We start from the raw sequence: 18,522 nt of genomic DNA on the forward strand, positions 1-18,522 counted from the left end.
ATGACTGGATAAGGAGCCCAGATGGCCCAATCATTGTTATGCTTGAGCCCACTATTGCAGCCACTGTGTCAATCCATCTCATGGAGGGTCTTCCTCTTTTTCATTGACCCATACCAAGCATGATGTCCTTCTCCAGGGACTGATCCCTCCTAACAACATGTCCAAAGTATGTGAGGTGTGGTCTCACCCATCCTTGCTTCTAAGGAGCATTCTGGTTGTACTTCTTTCAAGACAGATTTGTTTGTTCTTTTGGCAGTCCATGGTATATTCCATATTCTTCACCGACACCACAATTCGAAGGCATCAATTCTTCTTCCGTCTTCTTTATTCATTGTCCAGCTTTTGCATGCATATGAGGGAATTGAAAACACCATGGCTTGGGTCAGGTGCACCTTAGTCTTTAAGGTGACATCTTTGCTTTTCAATGCTTTAAAGAAGTCTTTTGCAGCAGATTTGCCCAATACAATACATCTTTTGATTTCTTGACTGCTGCTTCCATGAGTGTTGATCATGGAACCAAGTAAAATGAAATCCTTGACAACTTCAATCTTTTCTCCATTTATCATGATATTGCTTATCGGTCCAGTTGTGAGGATTTTTCCTTTCTTTATGTTGAGGTGTAATCCATACTGAAGGCTGTGGTCTTTGATCTGCATCAGTAAGTGTTTCAAGTCCTCTTCACTTTCAGCAAGCAAGGTTGTGTTATCAGCATCATGCAGATTGTTAACGAGTCTTCCTCCAAACCTGATTCCTCGTTTATATTCATAGAGTCCAGTTTCTCAGATTATTTGCTCAGCATGCAGATTGAATAGGTATCATGATGGGACACAATCTTGATGCACACCTTTCCTGACTTTAAACCATGCAGTATCCCCTTGTTCTGTTAGAACAACTGCCTCTTGATCTATGTACAGGCTCCTCATGAACACAGTTAAGTGTTCTGAAATTCCCATTCTTTGCAATGTTATCCATAATTTGTTATGATCCACACAGTCAAATGCCTTTGTATAGTCAGTAAACACAGGTGAACATCTTTCTGGTGTTCTCGGCTTTCAGCCACGATCCATCTGACATCAGCAATGATATCCCTGGTTCCATGTGCTCTTCTGAATTCAGATTGAATTTCTGGCAGTTCCCTGTTGATACACTGCTGCAGCCACCTTTGAATAACCATCAGTGGAATTTTACTTGCGTGTGATAGTAATGATATTCTGGGCAACCATTAAAAACAGGCCCAGTGATTTCCATTGACTTTAATTCCCATGCAGCCAACGCCTTAAATCCTTTTTGACCTCTTAGCAGCAACACTGTTGACCACATTCACTACTTAATAAAAACTACACCCTTGCCTTGGCTCTAAAGACCATAAAAAACCAGGTGCCGTCAAGTCGACTCTGACTCACGGCGACCCGAGCATCAGAGCAGAACTGTGCTCCACAAGGCTTTCAATGGCTAATTTTTCACAAGTAGATTGTCAGCTCTTTCTTCTGAGGCCTCTCTGGGTAGACTCACACCTCCAACCTTTGAGTTAGCAGCCGCACACAATAGCCACTTGCACTGCCCTCTCCTGGTTCTCCTCCTCTCTCTGGAGGAGTATCTAGTCAGCTATGACCCCATCCCTCCCTTTCCGTTCCATGCTCTGTGCCCAAACCCAAACCAGACCAAACTGTTAGCCATCGAGTCGATTCCGACTCATAGTCACCCTACAGTGACCCTATAGTAGAACTGTCCCATAGGGTTTCTAAGGCTATAATCTTTACTAAAGCAGACTGCCACATCTTCTTCCCACGGAGCAGCTACGGGCTTTGAACCATCAACCTTTCAGTTAGCAGCCAAGTGTTTAACCACTGCACCACCAGGACTCCTTCCTCTGCCCCAGCTGCCCTGATATTTGAATGGTCCTCAGAACTCTGATCTACGCTTGCTCCTCCTTCCCTGCACACGTGCTTCCTAGACAACCCCCTCCATTAATGCTGCCACAGTTCCAAGTATCACCTATATGTCTACCACTTCCAAGTCCGTATCCTGCCAGCCCACCCCCCTCATCTGCCTACCAGTCCCCTCCATTTGGATGCACCACAGACAGGCCACACGTTTAAATACGACCTGCCTCTTGTGTTTTCTAGCCAGTAATTATCATCCACTCAACTGATCAGGCCAAAGACCTAGGAATTCTTACTGTTCCTTCTCTCTCATTTTTTACGTCTAATCAAAAAAAGCAAGTCTTCCCATCTCAGAGCTACTCTTGAGTCTACCTACATGTCTCTGTCCCCACCACCATCACCCTAAACCAAGCCACCACCATCGTTGGCCTTGTTTCTTCCAGCAGTACCTGACAAAGTTCCTACAATCACTCTTGTCCAGCTCTTCAGTTCACTCTACACATTGGAGTTAGTCATTTTAAATTTTCTAAAAAATGTCAGTCTTATCAAGTCATTCCTTCCCACTGTCCTTAGGATACGGTCCCAGCTATAGCAAGAGTCATTTATGAGGCTCCACGCTGCCTCTGAAATGCCTCGGGGCTCTCTCTTGCCCCTGGTCTTTGCACACCTGGAAGATGTCCCCTGTCTCGACAGCATTCTTCACACTGTGGGTTGCAACCCATTAAAGATGTGAAACTGACTGGGAGAACCTTATCTAGCATTTTTAAAAACTGACTTCCAGAATAACAACAGAAACAACTGCAGCAGGTAACAGCTACACCGTGCTTATTTTGTACCAGGAGCAGTTCTAAATGCCTTGTATACCTTAACTCAGTTTAGCTTCAGAACAACCCTGCAGGCAAATACCATTACTAGCCATATTTCACAGCAGAGAAAAATAAAGCACAAAGATGTTAATTAATTGTCCCAAAACACATAGCTGATGAGTAGTACAGCTGGGATTTGAACCCAGGCAGACTAACTTTAGAGTCCAGGCTCTTACCCACTCTGCTATGCTGTTTCTCAGCAAAACATATTAGACAGAGCATAACACATACAGGAACAGCAAATATTATTTAGTGAAATGTTCACTTCAGTGATTTCTGTATCCATACATATACTGGGTTGCAATGTACAAAGTGTTCTTACTGCAGATTGTGTCAAAAAAGTTTGAGCCCCACTGATGCAAAACATGCCTTTCCCTTCAGATGGAGAACTTTTTTTTTTTAATTATTTATTTATTGTACTTTAGGTTAAAGTTTACAAATCAAGTCCGTCTCTCATACAAAAACTTACACACACCTTGCTATGCACTCCCAGCTGCTCTCCTCCTAATGAGACAGCACACTCCCCTCTCTCCACACTGTATTCCCCATGTCCATTCAACCAGCTCCTGCCCCCCTCTGCCTTCTCTTCTCGCCACCAGACAGGAGCTGCCCAGAGAGTCTCAAGTGTCTACTTTAGCCAAGAAGCTCACTCCTCCCAGTATCACTGTCAGACAGAGAACCTAAAGTGCCTTTTGGATCTCTGCTAATGTCACTTTGTGGAAGGAGGATGACTGACTTCTAGCCAAGGCCCACTTGCTCTAAGTTCCACAACAATGTACATATCTCCTTTTCTAAAGGTTCACTGTACCTGTAACTACTTGCTTGGGGCCTGCCTTCTCTCAATTATATCTACCACAAAATTACTAACACCAGCAGAGTGCCTGGTATATGGCAGGTGAATACTTGTTGACTGAATGAATGGATAAATGGTTTTACTTCACAACTGAGACTAAAAACGCTATACATACTCCATAAATAGACTTGAAAAAAATGTAGAAACTTCTAGAAACAATAGTTGGAAACATAGAAACAGTTTTTGCCATGTCATTAGTAAGATACTCATTGTTTTGCCGCCCAGGTGATGCATTTGCATAAGGCTGATAAAATTGTATGAGGTCACCATGAGTCAGAGTTGACTCAAAGGCAGCTGGTTTTATATCTGTTGTGTTTGTTTTCAGCAATTACAGAATACCGCAGCTGACAGGGTGAGACAGAGGCAGGAACTGGATACAGTAAGAGAATGAAGAGGTTCCCTTGAGAAGCAATGTGGACTAGAAGACCAACAAGCCAGCCTTGCAGCAGGTAACTGGCCTTTCCTGCCAGAAGGGCCTATGCTGGGAACGCACTTCATCAGGCTGCACTTCCCAAGCTGGAGACTCCCTTGGCTCCACATCTGCAGCTCTCACTGGTCAATTTGCAAAGGGGCAGTAAAGAGTTAATCTTTCATAATCTTTCATGAAGTGCTGAAATATGATAGCCCATCAGGAGGTTTACTGCTCCTTTGCAAAGATACTTACCTGAATGTGAGACAAGCCAAAGCAAATTTGTCACAGGGCGATGGCCTTTCCACTCGGGTGGCTACGACAACTCTGACAAGCGATAGACAGGGATCTGAAGAGGGATCACCAAAGCTTTGCCATCTTGCTCTAGGTAACATCAGACAGGCCATCCCGGGGCAGCCCAAACGGTTAACATGCTCGGCTGCTAACCCAAAGGCTGGCTGTTAGAATCCACCAAGAGGCGACTCAGGAGAAAGGCCCGATGATATACTTCTGAAAAACCAGCCCCTGAAAACCCTACAGAGCACAGGTCTACTCTAACACACATGAAATCACCATGAGTCATGACTGATTCCATGGCAACAGGTTTGGTTTTTTTTTAATTTTATTTTAACATCAGGCAGCTGGCTGTTGCTATCTGTGTTCTAGAAAGAACATCAAAAGGAAATTTCCATCCTGTTAGAGCACCTATCTGCAGTTGGTCTAAAGTCACTTTCTTAAAACGGTTCCCAAATCAGCATATGAGATAAACACTGATGCTATCATACTCTTGATTTAGAAAGGTCTCAGCATTTATATCCTAACAGGAGAAAAGAGTTTTTTTAAAAAGGAAACTTGAAATTCTAGGCAAAAGTGAAGTTTAGAAGATTTAATGAATGACTATAATTAGTTATAAATGCAGGAATTATACAAAAAGTTACTTCCTTAGAGCGGCAGCAGTTAGTGGAAATTTACAAAGCCAGGTATCAGGATACCAGATGGACACAGGATACCAGATGGACACAGGAGCGGATGACTCCAAGAAGCAGGCCACTCTAAGCTCCAGATATTTCCCCCTTGAGGGCAAAGCCCACATTCCCAGGATGAAGCAATTTTGCTAATCTGGGTGGCACTGACGGCACAGAGTTAAGGTGGAGAGGAAGACATAGGAAACACAAGAAGAATTGGTAGACAAAGGCTGCAGAAGTATGCTGGGGAAAAGGAGAATGGCTTCACATGTCTAACTGGGATGCTTGTGGGAGGATAGAAAAATAAGAAATACAGTAAAAAAAGAAGTAGCAGTGGCGTAAGATCTGAGGTACATGAAGGTATGTGATAAAGAAAAAAATGTGATAAGGAAAAATGGCATAAAAACAGGAGAGGGGTCAGTGCATTTATAGCATTATAAAGCTGTCTTGAATGAAGAGAGTAGGAGGGAAGCTTATATATATATATATAATCATCATTAGTTTTCTGGAGAAGAGAATATTACCACTATATCCAGTACAGGACAGATTTTATGGCCACTTAAGGTGGGGCGGAGGGGGAGGGAGTTGGGTCTTTTTAAATTACCAACTCCTGAGTCTTAGGGAATTATTTTAGGGGAGAAAAAGGAACTGTAGACAAAGACAGTGACCGAACAAAAATTAAAGGTAAGGTTCAAAAGATACTAACGTCCACAGCTCCAAGCTAGCTTTAGGAGTCTATGTTTCTTCATCCCCATGATAGCCATGCCACTTTACAAGATTCTTTTCAAAGCAATCTTGGCTTCCACACAGGCTCTGCCGGTAGCTTAACTGACCAGAAGTGGTTACAGAGGTTCAGTTGCTTCACAGACCGACCAAGAGCCTGGCTTTAGAGGTCAACCAGTGTCCAAAGTCAATTTGGCTCTCCCACTCTATGGCTGTGTGACCTTGGTGAGTTATTTAACCTCTCCCAATCTTTGTGTTTTCAGTTCTTCATGCATCAAATGGGGCTAAAAAGAGCACCAACCTTTAAAAGGGTTATTATGGGGATTGAACAGGTTACTACAGGTAATGTTCTTAGCAGAGTGTCCACCAGAGTATCAAAACTCCATGAACGCCCACTGCTAGCAGCAGTATTATCGAAGTAGGCTGCATGAGGAATGCTTTTTTGTTTTTTGTTTTCACTAGGAAAGTCATAATGTCCAGCACATCACCCAGACAAAATCCAAAACATGGATCAAAAAGTGATCATGGATCACTCTCTAAATTAACTGGAAGAACAGAAATGGAGACCCTTTAAAATAGCAAACATGGATAAAAAAACCTGAAGTTAATTCACTTCCTTACAAGTTCTCTGTTCCTTTGAATGGACAGAGAATGTAAAGTTCTTCCTTTATTTTATTTTTTTAAAGACTTAAAATTGTTACATAACCAAAGAGAGAGGGTCATTATTCCCCATGTAGAAGAAATTTAAGTTATAATATCAGTATTATAAATCTTATGGAAAGAGAAACCAAGGAGGTGAGGTTGTCTCCACCCCCACAAAAGCTACATACGTCTCATTAAAAATGTGAGGCGGGAAGTTTCTAGTTGCCAAGAACAGGACCTGCACGCCAGGTGCCTTAGCAGAGTGTAGATGCAGGCGACGGCAGGAGAGAGTCCCTGGGTGGTGCAAATGGTTAACATGCTCGGCTGCTAACCCAAAGGCTGGAAGTTCAAGTCTACCCAGAGGCACCTGGGAAGAAAGGCCTGGAGATCTACCTCTGAAAATTCAGCCACTGAAAAGTCTATGGAGCACAGTTCTACTCCGACACCCATGGGGTCGCCAACTGGTTACAGAGAAAGTTCCAGTGCAGTTTTGGTGAGACAAAGGTCACCTGAGAGCTACCCGTAGCTGTGGCCTTTAGCAGGGCCAAGTTTCACCAGTTTCCCTTTCTCTGCAGCAGTTGCTGGTAAAACTTGGTAAGTAGTAAAATCAAGGGTCTAACTTGTTTCAGGGACAGAACTTCATATCATCTCTTGGACTCCAATGCTTTGAAGATTACAAAGATATTAACAGGGCAACTTTCACTCCTTAGTTGAATCTATGACCCCCTCAACTGTACAACCCCCAGCCTGGAAGTTGGAAACCTCCCGAAACAAAGTACTTAATTTTGAAATAATCTCTTTGCCAGGTTAATGCAACACAGAGTACACGCATCATTTACGGTCATTAATATCAACGGGCATGGTAACCTCAACAACAAATCAAAGAATTAGATCTACGGAGCATGAAAGGATCTGTTCTCTAGGGACTGTTTGTCTCTTCATCACAGCTGTGTGCTTACATTATGGCAGAGGTTTTGGTTCTAAAGGATAGGAACACCAGCATTACCCTGCTATGATAAACCAAAAAACCAAATCCACTGCCTTCAAGATTCCAATTCCTAGCAACCCTACAGGACAGAGTAGAACTGCCCTATAGGATTTCCAAGGCTGTAAATCTTTATAGAAGCCGACTCCATATCTTTCTCCTGTCGCACAGCTTGTGGGTTTGAACCACCAACTTTTTGGTTAGCAGCTGAGTGCTTAACCATTGAGCTGCCAGGGTCCTTCCTGGTATGATAACTTGTCATAAACTGTAAAATTAATCCAGGTAGAAATCTCTCACATACAATTGTTTACCCTTCACTCTAAGAAGTTTTATTGATATACTCATTCATTCAACAAATACTGAGTGTCTTGGTCTGGATTTCCCCAGAAGAAGACCTGCAACAAACATCGCAGGACAGTGGTTGGAACTGGAGCTGCCAAGGAACATTGGTAGGGAAATGGATGTGTGACAAGAGGAAGGAAAACCAAACCAAACAGTTGCCATCAAGTCGATTCAGACTCATGGGAACCCCATATACATGGGAGTAAAACTCTATAGGATTTTCAAAGGCTGATTTTTTGGCAGTAGATTGCCAGTACTTTCTTCTGACATGTCTCTGGGTGGACCTGAACTGCCAACTCTTTGATTACCAGGCGAGCGCTTAACCATTTGTGCCACCCAGCGACCAGGGAGAAGGAAAAACAGCCAAAAGGGAGGGCGTATACTCTCAAGTCTGTTACCAGTGTGGGCAACAAGAGCTGGCTCCTGCAGGCACACTCGGAGAGGCGTGGCAGTGCACTGCCTGTCAACCTGTAAGGTAAATGAATTTCCAGGGGTTGCTAAGCTGCAGATTCTGATACCAGTAGGTCTGGGGTGGAGCCTGAGAGTCTGCATTTCTGACAGGTACTGCCCATGCTCCTGGTTTGAGGACCACATTCAGTGGTGAGGGCACAGAGCTTACGCCTTAGAGCTAGAAACCAGTGGGCTGTGGGACTGGATATTTTTACACCAGCTTCCTTTGGTCATTGTTTGGGGGTTGCTTCAAAAAAAAAGCTTCAAGGAGCTGTTAATTCCCAAGCACTTCCAGCAGGTCCAGGCACAGCATCAGAGCCGCCTTCCAAGGCTTCCTAAAAGTCGGCAGATGGACTGGAGGCATATGGGCAACTGGCATCTACTATACTTAGTGGGCACCTGCTATGCACCAGGCCCACTTCTAGAGCTATACCAGGGAAGAAAAGGGCCACAAGTCCATACCATGGTCAGGTTATTATTTGCCCAAAGTAGAATATATCGTGTATTTGATAGTGGTTACGTGCAAAAAAAAAAAAAAAAAAAAGGTGCTGAGCTCTTTATCACCATGCCACAGGGCTCCAAATGCAAAAGGAGAAAAATAATGCAAAAAGTGGGATATGAAGTATCAAGGTGGGAGGGAGGGCAATTAGCAATTTCTGAAAGGCCTCCCTGAAAATCTGATATTTAAACAAAGATGTTAAAGATGCAAGAGTCAACCATTTGGATATCTGCGCACAGACGTCAACAGAGAAGGATGAGCGAGGACAAAGGCTCTAGGGGACCTGGTAATTTCAGGGAAGGAGGAGGGCAGTGTAGGTACAGTGACATCAGGAAGGAAAAAGTAGTAGGAAACAAGGTAGGGGGAGGGGACGAATCGTGTAGGGCCCAGTAGGTGACTCTAGAATTTTAGCTTTTACTTTGAGTGACTTTTGAGGCTTTTGAGGGGTTTAACAGAGGAGGGAATTTTGTGACTTCTATTTTCATTAAATCAGTCTGAATTATTTAAGAATACTCTGTAGAGAAGCAAGGGTGGATGCAGAGAAAGCAGTTGGGAGGCTACTGCAAAAGCCCAGGAGAAAGAGGAAGGCTTGGACCATGGTGGCAGCAGTGGAGGTACTGAAAAGTGGTAGGATCCCAGATATGTCTGAAAGCTGATCAGATGGCTTTTGCCTTTGTGTATGAACAGACTGAATGTGGGGTGTAAGGAAAAGATAGGAGTCAAAGATTACTGCATGTGTTCAACATAACAACTGAAAAAATGGAGCAGCAGTTATCTGTGAAAGAGGACACAGAGAGGGGCAGTTCAGATGGGAATGCCAGGAACTAAGCTGAGAACATGTTAAGTTTCAGATGCCTGGTAGACATTCTAGTGAGCATGTCAAGAACATGGCTGGATTTCCAAATCTAGAGTTCCGAGAAGATGCCAGGCTGAACATGTGAAACTGGGAGTCATGAGCACTTCGATTGTATTTAGAATCCCAAGGGTGGAGGGAGTCGATTTACTAACCTCTGGTTCTTGGGAATATCAACATTCTGTGCCAATGAAAAGATAAAAAGAGAAGACAACTAAGGACTGAGCACTGGAGCACTCCAATATCTGATGGACAGAGAATGACAAAGAATTAGCAAAGGAAACTGAAGAGGAGTGGGCAGAGAGAAAGGAGAACCTGGCAAGGCTGACCTCAAAGACGACCAATAATCAATGAGCCAAGTGCTTCTGATGGACCACAGTCAGCGGTGTGAATGGACCACAAACTGACCAATGAAGATGTCACTGGTGACCTGCATGGGAGCAAGTGTTATGGATGAAAGGGTGATGAAGGCTTCACTGAAGTGAGTTCAAGAGAGAATGGGAAAATGGAGGCAGCAAATACAAGCAAATCTATCAAAGAGTTTGCTGTAAAAGGGAGGGAAAATGAGAGAGTAGTTAGAGGGGCAGGTAGAGTTACAAGAGTTTTCTCTAAGGGGGAGGAAATCACAGCATGGTTTTTACAATGAGAATGACCCAGTGGAGAGGGAATCACTGAGATGCAGGAGAGAGAGCAAAGAATTGCTGGAGCAATGTCCGGGAGTAGGTAAGAGAGGATCAGGTCAGCTGTGGGGGCTTGGCCTTAGCTTACAGCATGGATGGCTCATCCATCCTCAAAAAAAAATGCAAATGGAAAGGTTAACAGGACACATGGATATTGCATTATGATATGAAATGTAACCTGATTTTCATCTGTTTCTAAGTTGGCTATTATTAAACATAGGTCAGAAGAAAACCAACCAACATTCCATTATGCAAGAGGTCACTTCCCTAATGAATTCTTGCAAAAGACTGTTTGAAAGAAAAAAACAATTACTTTTATACAATAATCTGTGGCTTGATAAAAATACATTTAGGAGTAAGTAGCATGTACTGGATCCGTTACGTTGAATATATGAAGATGTGGAGCCACTAAGGGTAACAAATAAAAAGCTTCACAAAGAATATTACAACGTACGTTATGGCGAATGTCATTAGCCAAGCCCACCTTCTAGTACGTCTTTCAATGGTCTGATAGTATTTATTTACCGTATGTTATTAGACAGTGAATAGTCCCTAGCCTTCAATTTCCACATCAATTGCAGAAAAAAGGTTCTATTTTCCACACAGTCTGGAATTGAAATTGACTTAGCATCTCACAACTGTCAGAAATTTCTTTTAAGAAAAGGTTTGCTTTACAGAGACTATAAAGTAGGTGTCATCTTTGACACTTGCATTCCACATTCACTCTGCAGGCCTGTGGAAAAGAAACATGAAGGAACGTCAGAAAAGGTCTTAGAAGCTCAGCCGTCATGCTTTGTGCCTCCTCTGGCTTCCTTTGCAGTCAGCTTTGGTGCAGGAGATGTCAGGGGTTCTCTGCTTAGAACTGCTAACAAGGGAAGGAAGAATCCTAGAAGAATATGATATGAGCTACACTAGACTTGTCTCTGCTAACAGGTCAGTCTGACACTTATTTTCCTGTGTTAAAAACGGGAACCTCTGTTTTTGTTGAAATTAAAAGAAGTATACGATCCATCCTTCAGATTTACAAATTCAGAACTTATTCCAGGGAGACCTCACAATATGTATACGTATAAAACAGAACTGTCTTCTGTCTGGGTGACAAATAAGAAAACAAACAGAATTATATAAAATCTCTCTTTTCAAGTCCTTTTTTTTTTTCAATTATATGGTATTGCTTTTGTATTTCATTTTGATAGGCATAGTTTTCTACATGGCTTTTTAACCAGATTCCCTAAATTACTGACAGATTACATAGGATGACATTTAATGTTACCAATGAGAAAGTGGCCTGAGTCTAAAAAAACTCTAAGTCCTCGTATTTCTGAGATGAACAAACACTGGTGTGTTTTTGTCCCCTTCCCATAATACAGGCTTTAGGGTTTTCGCTGGTTGGGGCTGGGAATAGACTGCGAACTGCTATTAAGTCAGAGTAGAGTGAGATTCTTCTCACAGGTACTCAATCCAATTCCATAATAATACCCTCTATTAAATGGTTTTCTTTTTCATCTTTACATTTATTTTTAATTAGGATCAATTCTACCTTTCTCAGGGAAGTGAGCTAACTAAAGACAGACTTCATCTGAAACCCTAAGAGAGTGGTGAACTACGTGGGGACCAGGAGTTAAGACTTCTCAGGAGGCAGAAGGCTTTATACTTAAGCAACAGTCTAAGTTCCACCTTTACTAGCATTTGGATCTGTGATTAGAACACTTGGCCAGGCGGGCTCTTTCCAGGAACATTTATGAAAAAATGTGTGCTTTTATTCCATGTTTTCTCAGCAAACCTGGGGATCACCACTGACCAAGCATCTCTATTCTTCTCACACTGGGAGAACTTGCTGGTTCAGCCATCCAGGAGCCCAGACACTTATTTTACTAACTCCCCACATCTTCCGTCTAAACTCTGTAACCCACAATGGGAATCAAAGCTAGCCCTTGCCACAAAGTACAAACTGGAACCTTTGATTATCAACCTCTGCCCGGACTACATTTTGTCACTAACAGGTGACTATCCCGGCCCAGAGCTCCCCACCTCCAGCTGCCAGCTCCCCCTTGCCACTGGGTTACACAATGAAACCAAACTAGAAGTGGTACTCCTCATCATCCTGAAAGCACAGATTTCTGACATCCAACTGATGTGTGCTGATGATTTCTGAATACGCCAGCAGCTAGGACCATGGTTTTCCACTATGAGAAGGGGCTAATAAAAAAAGATAGGAGAAATAAAAACACTTCCTTTGCCTTCTCAAGCACTAATTTAAACCCCCAAGTTTGAAATCAAGATCAAAAATTTCCAAATTGATTAATATGGAAATTACTAAACCATCAAAACTGCTGATATCGTAAACAAAATTCGTCAACAGCCACTAAGAATTCATTAAAAGCAAATTTATTGTTTGTTTAAAAAAAAAAAAAAACAACTGTGCAATCTGTGCTGCTCAAGACATTTTGAATCTGGTTTGGTGCTCATCTCTTCTCGGGCTTCAGTTTGGCAAGGCTAAACGAGAAACACGGTACAGACACACAGTTAGTAAAAACAAGGAAGGAAGGCAACAATCCTTTGTTTGCTAGTCTCTCAAATGCCTTGTCATTTGCTAAGCGGTGTAATTCAAAACTACAAACATTAAGCTCTAAAATCTAATCGTGTTCATTGTGTTCTGAAAACTATGATATGCTAAAATGGAAAAGACGGCAGTGTATCTGGTTTCAACCAACCAAGGTTTCAAACTAAATTATACATTTCCTCTTGCAGAACTGAATCAAACAACACTGCAGGGACCCAGGTAATGATTTTCAATGTGATTGGAGGATTCAATTTTAATGGTCATATTGCAGCATTACTTTTGTTTCAGCTTTCCACAAAGATGGGCTCTTCCTATCATAAACGGACAGCAGCGTGGAATGAATCTAAGAAGTACAACAAGGTCACCAGTCTAAGAATCTTAACTTTTAGAATAGATAGCAGTCCGACATTCAGACGAGTTTCAATTCGTAGGCAAGGTGATATCCAATTACACCTACTTCACTGAAAAAAGTGGAGATGTAGTTTTATATTCTTAATATCTGAAAATATTTTCCTAAACACAGGATTTTATTGTCTTGTTGGTTACTGCAATTTGGAGATGGAAACGAAGGAGAAAAGGTGTTGCTTTCATAATGCTGCTGCCTTCTTTGAAAAGGGAACACGTTTAAAACATGCAATAATCCATCCCCCTCCTCCTAAGTTCCCCATGCTTAGTTCCCGGCTCAGTGACAACTTCATACAACTGCAGAGTTCTCAGAAAGTATTAAATCTCAATAGCCAACTGTCAGAGAATCCAACACACACAAGGATTTAACATTTCAGACCCGCCCACTGCTGTGTTTGGGGCACAGGATGATTTCATTCACAAGCCGTGTTTACCTATTTTGCAAGCACACTCAGGTTCCTTAGATACAAAGTCATTTTAATTAGGGCAATAGGAGTTCCTTATGTGCTAAAGAAGATGTGGTATGCACAAGGAGAAATAAATACAAACATGAGACACTTCCCACTTGTTATCTGACTTCTTACGGATTTAAACTTGTGATTTAAAAGTTGCATTAAGGCAGCTGGTGCACGTCACATACTCCCTAATTTAGAAACAGAGGAGTGATTCCTAGGACTCACAACATTCTTTCCTAGAGCTCTTTATCAATAATTAAATCAGATTTGTGACTACCATTCAATGTATGAAATAGAAAACCGTGTCTGTATAAGCCAACGAACAAAAAGCTCTACTCAATATACCGTCATTTCCTCTGGTGCAGGTTTTAAAATGTGGTCCATCTATTTGGCTCTATCAAATTTAACCAAAAATCACAGACAACCTATAGCGGTAGTAGTAGTGGGGGTGGATGGAGAGCTAAATAGCCTGTTTTTGAAGGAAAACATACTACTTTTTCAAGCAGACGAAAGAGAAGAAGCCCAAATGCTGCTACATTTACCTAGAAAGTTAGACTCCCAGTAGCTGATATTCCCTACCCTGTTCTTTTTGTTATCTGAACCACAAAAGCAAAAACCTAACAACATGCATACACACAACCTGCTCTGCTCTTCTTGCCTGCACTGAGCAACCACTGAGCTCCTTACAAACAGTACCAAGAAGTGTGTCTGCACACCCACCTTCTGACTAAGCTATTTAAAAGCAACACTGCTAATGAACGAAGAAACGAATTTTTTAATCTTCTGCTATTCCCCTATGTTGTTTATAAGTAAATAAATAAAAGCATCTATATTCATCTCAAAAAAAAATCAGTCCCAGGAGGTATGAAAGGTGGTTAAAAAAATGTTTTCAAAAATTTAGCAAAGCTTTAATAGACTTGTCCAGAACTAATGATATAGAATGATGATGTGAAGGATTAATTCAATAAAACCAAAAATTTACTTCACGTTTAATAAAAAATAATAATAATAATTAAAAAAAGCTTACTTTATGTTCAAGAGGTCATTTTCAACTCATTTTCAAGGAGCAGTATTTGGAGAGCTTGAAGACTTTGCTACATCCTTGTGGTGGTGTGTTGGGATGCATTTAACCACCAGCTCTCCTGGGAGAATCAGCTGTGTCTGCTGGAATTCAATATTCCCACCATGGCTGCTTTCAAGCTACCAGTATGATGGCACTGAACACAGAGTTGGGAAGCAGTACTCAGTAGCACACAACTATGTAGCATATGCACCATGCAAACGTAAAAGGTGCAAATAACCTCAAGCAGATATAATCGTAAATAGGAAGTGATGAGTTTTCAGCATTGGCTACCTTTGCTTTTAATACAACTTGCTCAATTTTTAATAATGGCAGTGTTTAACCTTACTAGTTTGCAAAATTTCTAAAAATTTAACAATTGGCTCTTGCAAGCCAACGTAGGCCACCTCTAGCAAACCACTCTTTCTGTATATCCAGAAAAGCGTGGCCATCTGTGATTTTCATAACAGCCGTTCTTAAACACTGGGAGAATATTAGCCTATCTTTTGAAAGGAAACTTTCAACTGCTACACCTGAACACAGAAGTTGATTTTCAAGAGTACGCATGTAGATCCTTAAAGCTACAAATGGGTTGACTTCTTTATCACAAAGCTGGCTTTCACTACAAGATGTAGGGGGATTCTACAGATACAGATCTGGAGAAAAGACCACATGGTGTTTTATAGGACTTTTAGCAAAAAGGGGGTTGTGCTGTATTGCTCTCAGGTTCTTTGAAACAGTAAATGCTTTCCCCCACTGGCTGACCTAGAAAACTCTAGCACAAGGCATCTATTCTTTTGGAATTGCAAGTCGCAAAAGATGCTAATTTATAATTAATGCAATCCTAAAACGCTAGAACTTCGTTCACTTTATTATTCCATGACAAGAAAAGAGTACTGTATTGATCAGATAAATGTTGGCTAATGAATGAAAACTAACAAACAAGCCTTTAGCTTTCAATAAGACTCTGGGAGAGCCACTGGAAAAGATGCTTTGCTAAAAATCAGAGGTGTAAATCTCAAGGGAGGTTTCCCTCCCACCTCGTATTCTCTAATTTAAAGAAGACAGTACTACGAAACACCTTACATTTTAATTGATGGGCAGCAGACTTATTTTTGTGCTTTATGTAAGTGCCAGTTTATGAGCCGTCAGTTTGCATACAGAGAATGAAAAGCCCCCTGGCTAACACGGAAACTGAAAATAAAGTGGCAGTTAGAGCAATTTCATCCCCTGAGTGTCCTTGGACATGGAATATAATGAAGAAAGATGGTCTGGCTGAAAATGCATTCAGAAGAAGCAGTATATAAACAAGACAAACACTAATGAAAAACTACGAAAACACAAATGTTCTGAAGCATTAGAGACGGAAACCCAATCCTATTTAAATTAAAGATAACACTGCTCATAGGCCAGGCTTTGTGTTATCTGCTCCTATAGTTAGTTTACTTCTTACATGCACTTTACTTAATCAGACATCTACAGAACACATCTGTCCTGTTATGGAGCCTGCAGGCTATGTCACGATTCTTCCACTTTCCAGACTTGATTTATCTATAATTCCCTGAGTTATTGAGGTCAACCTCAGGATTATAAATCAAAACAGTCTATGTAAATGAAAACTCTTGTTCACATTTTACAATTAAAAAAAAAAAGAGCTAAAAGGAAGGGATTCATAATGTAGGATAACTACTTTTTGAAGAGTCAAGTGGCCGTGCTGTATGTTTTCAATTTCAAGCCATCACCTTGATATGTTTAGTGCTTTAATTTATGGAACAATCAAGCAAGTTTTATATTTAACTTTAAATGCCTGAATATTATAAATCACCTTCTATGAACATTTACGGGAGAGTTTCAGTGCAACTTCTGAACAACTTGTCACTTTTATTGTTTAGCAATGATTTGTAAAAAATGATATGCTAAGTAATCCTAGAGTATAATTCAGAGACACAAAAACAACTGTCAAGAAACAGCCAGAGACTACGCTTAATGAAATCTTTACAGACTGAAGTAATAAGTATTAAATTAATCAACACAGCTTAATTGAAGCCCTATTTGTAACATTTTTTATTAGACTTGTTATTAATGAACCTTTAAATGCTACCACTAACTTGAGCTCTGTGTTAAATTTAAATAATGAACCATTGTTCAAACACAAAAAAGAACAAACACTGCTTTAATAGCCCTTTGTCTCCCAGGGACTTTTACTCTTATGCATAGCTAAGATACAGACACATCTCTTGTTTACATGGTTGGCAAGATATCATCTTTAAGGCTGCTAAAATGGTCTGAAATAACTAAGGTGAATTTCTTAAGAAGTAAAAATACAGTAGCTAAGACTGGAAAATATGCAAGATTTCTGGTTGACCTCACACATGATGTCTTCAAATCTATGTTTTTAATACCCCTTATGAACTTCACACTCATGCTCAGGTTGTTCTGGTTGGGATTGGTAAGTACTTACTTACCTGAACATGTCTCCCAAACCCTTCAGCATTCCCTTCTTGGCTTTAATTTTATCCTTTTCTTTGTCTCTATCTTTCTTCTTCTCTTTTACAGTTTTATCCTTTCTTCTGTCAGCCTTATCACCTTTCTCTTGGTTTCCATTGATCTGTCTCTCCAGGGAGTGGGAAGGCTGGTCACTGGCTGTGGATACAGACTCTCTCCCAGATCTTGAACTTTCTTCTGTGTCTTCTTCCACTTGGAAAGTAAAAAATAAATAAATAAATAAAAAGGAGGTAAATACCGTGAACTACATCATCAAAAATAAGGAGGCTAAAATAAATGTATGGACTTTACTTTCTCACATTTCCCTGATCAAACTCTCTGCTACAGTCTAGACCTCCATTCACATGGATTACACCACTGTTGATTTTTGTGGAATTAGAAATGAAGATGTGATGGGATGACTACCAAGCACAAGTGTCCTCACTTGAAGATGATGTGTCAATAGCGAGAGGTTTTAGTGAGAGAGGGATTTACTCACCAGAATACCCTCTGTACCACAAAGGGTTTATTGCTAGGAGGACCAGCAGAACCTCATTGCATAGAGCAGACCTTTAGAGTCCTGTCTACTATGTTTGCAAAATGAGAAGGAAGCCAAGCATCCCTACCCAAAGCACTTCCTTTCTTCCTGGGTAAAGATAAGATGGATCTGCTCTGGTCTCTCTTTATTTTGGTAACTATACCACGGGCGAATAACCATATCAATGTCCGCATAAGGATGTCTTTCCTCAGACTCCCCAACATGTCCATTTGCGCTTTCTGCACACCAAAGACTGATTTTTGGGGGACGGGGAGAAGGGCAGGGTTTACAGCTGTAATAGATTTCACAAACTTTGTGACTTCTTTATCTTGTCATTACATAATGCCAACATCATGAGTAAATGCTAGTATACATTCTATTCTTAAATACATTTACGGGTATGTCTACACATTGGCAGCTAAACAGAGGTTAATGGAGTTGTAGAAATGAGCAAATTAACGACCTCACTTCTCTGAACTTCGCAGATACAAGATCTTAGTGATAACAACGCTCTATCCATCATTTGAACCAACACTAAGTTAGTCCATGGTCCAAGGGTCTCCAAAACCCCAAACTCTTGCCATTTCCAAGAATAACAAGTAGCTAAAGTAGGCTACCATCTACCGAAAGAAATTAAAGAATTTCTATAGGTATTAAGTAAGAAGTATAAATGCACATAACAACAGCCATTCTCAGAAATCATTTCTGAGATTGGCCATCTAAAGTTATCTTTCAAATACAGTAAGAATTACTGGGGCTTCAGGTTTAGCCTTTGAATTGTGAGGTCACTTTTTTCCCAGTATCTACAAATCAAGTAAAATCAGTGTTTCTGAGCTTCTTCTAAACCAGAATCAGGCCTCTTCCCAA

General features: G+C 41.0%; 1 protein-coding gene across 20 annotated transcripts in view; it reads right to left on the bottom strand.

Moving 5' to 3' along the window:
* The window catches only part of PARD3 (par-3 family cell polarity regulator), an 870,612-nt gene that overhangs the window by 289,444 nt on the left and 562,646 nt on the right, over positions 1-18,522 (bottom strand). For 18 of the 20 annotated variants that reach the window (XM_049885016.1, XM_049885003.1, XM_049885008.1 and 15 more), the window contains one exon: positions 17,099-17,330. In XM_049885016.1, the coding sequence (XP_049740973.1) occupies positions 17,099-17,330 (232 nt within the window). Of the gene's footprint in view, positions 1-11,314; positions 12,647-17,098; positions 17,331-18,522 lie in introns of those variants that run through there. The other 2 variants (XM_049885021.1, XM_049885020.1) reach the window with 2 other exon arrangements.

Source organism: Elephas maximus, chromosome 4 (assembly GCF_024166365.1).
Source record: "Elephas maximus indicus isolate mEleMax1 chromosome 4, mEleMax1 primary haplotype, whole genome shotgun sequence".
Lineage (NCBI taxonomy): Eukaryota > Metazoa > Chordata > Mammalia > Proboscidea > Elephantidae > Elephas > Elephas maximus.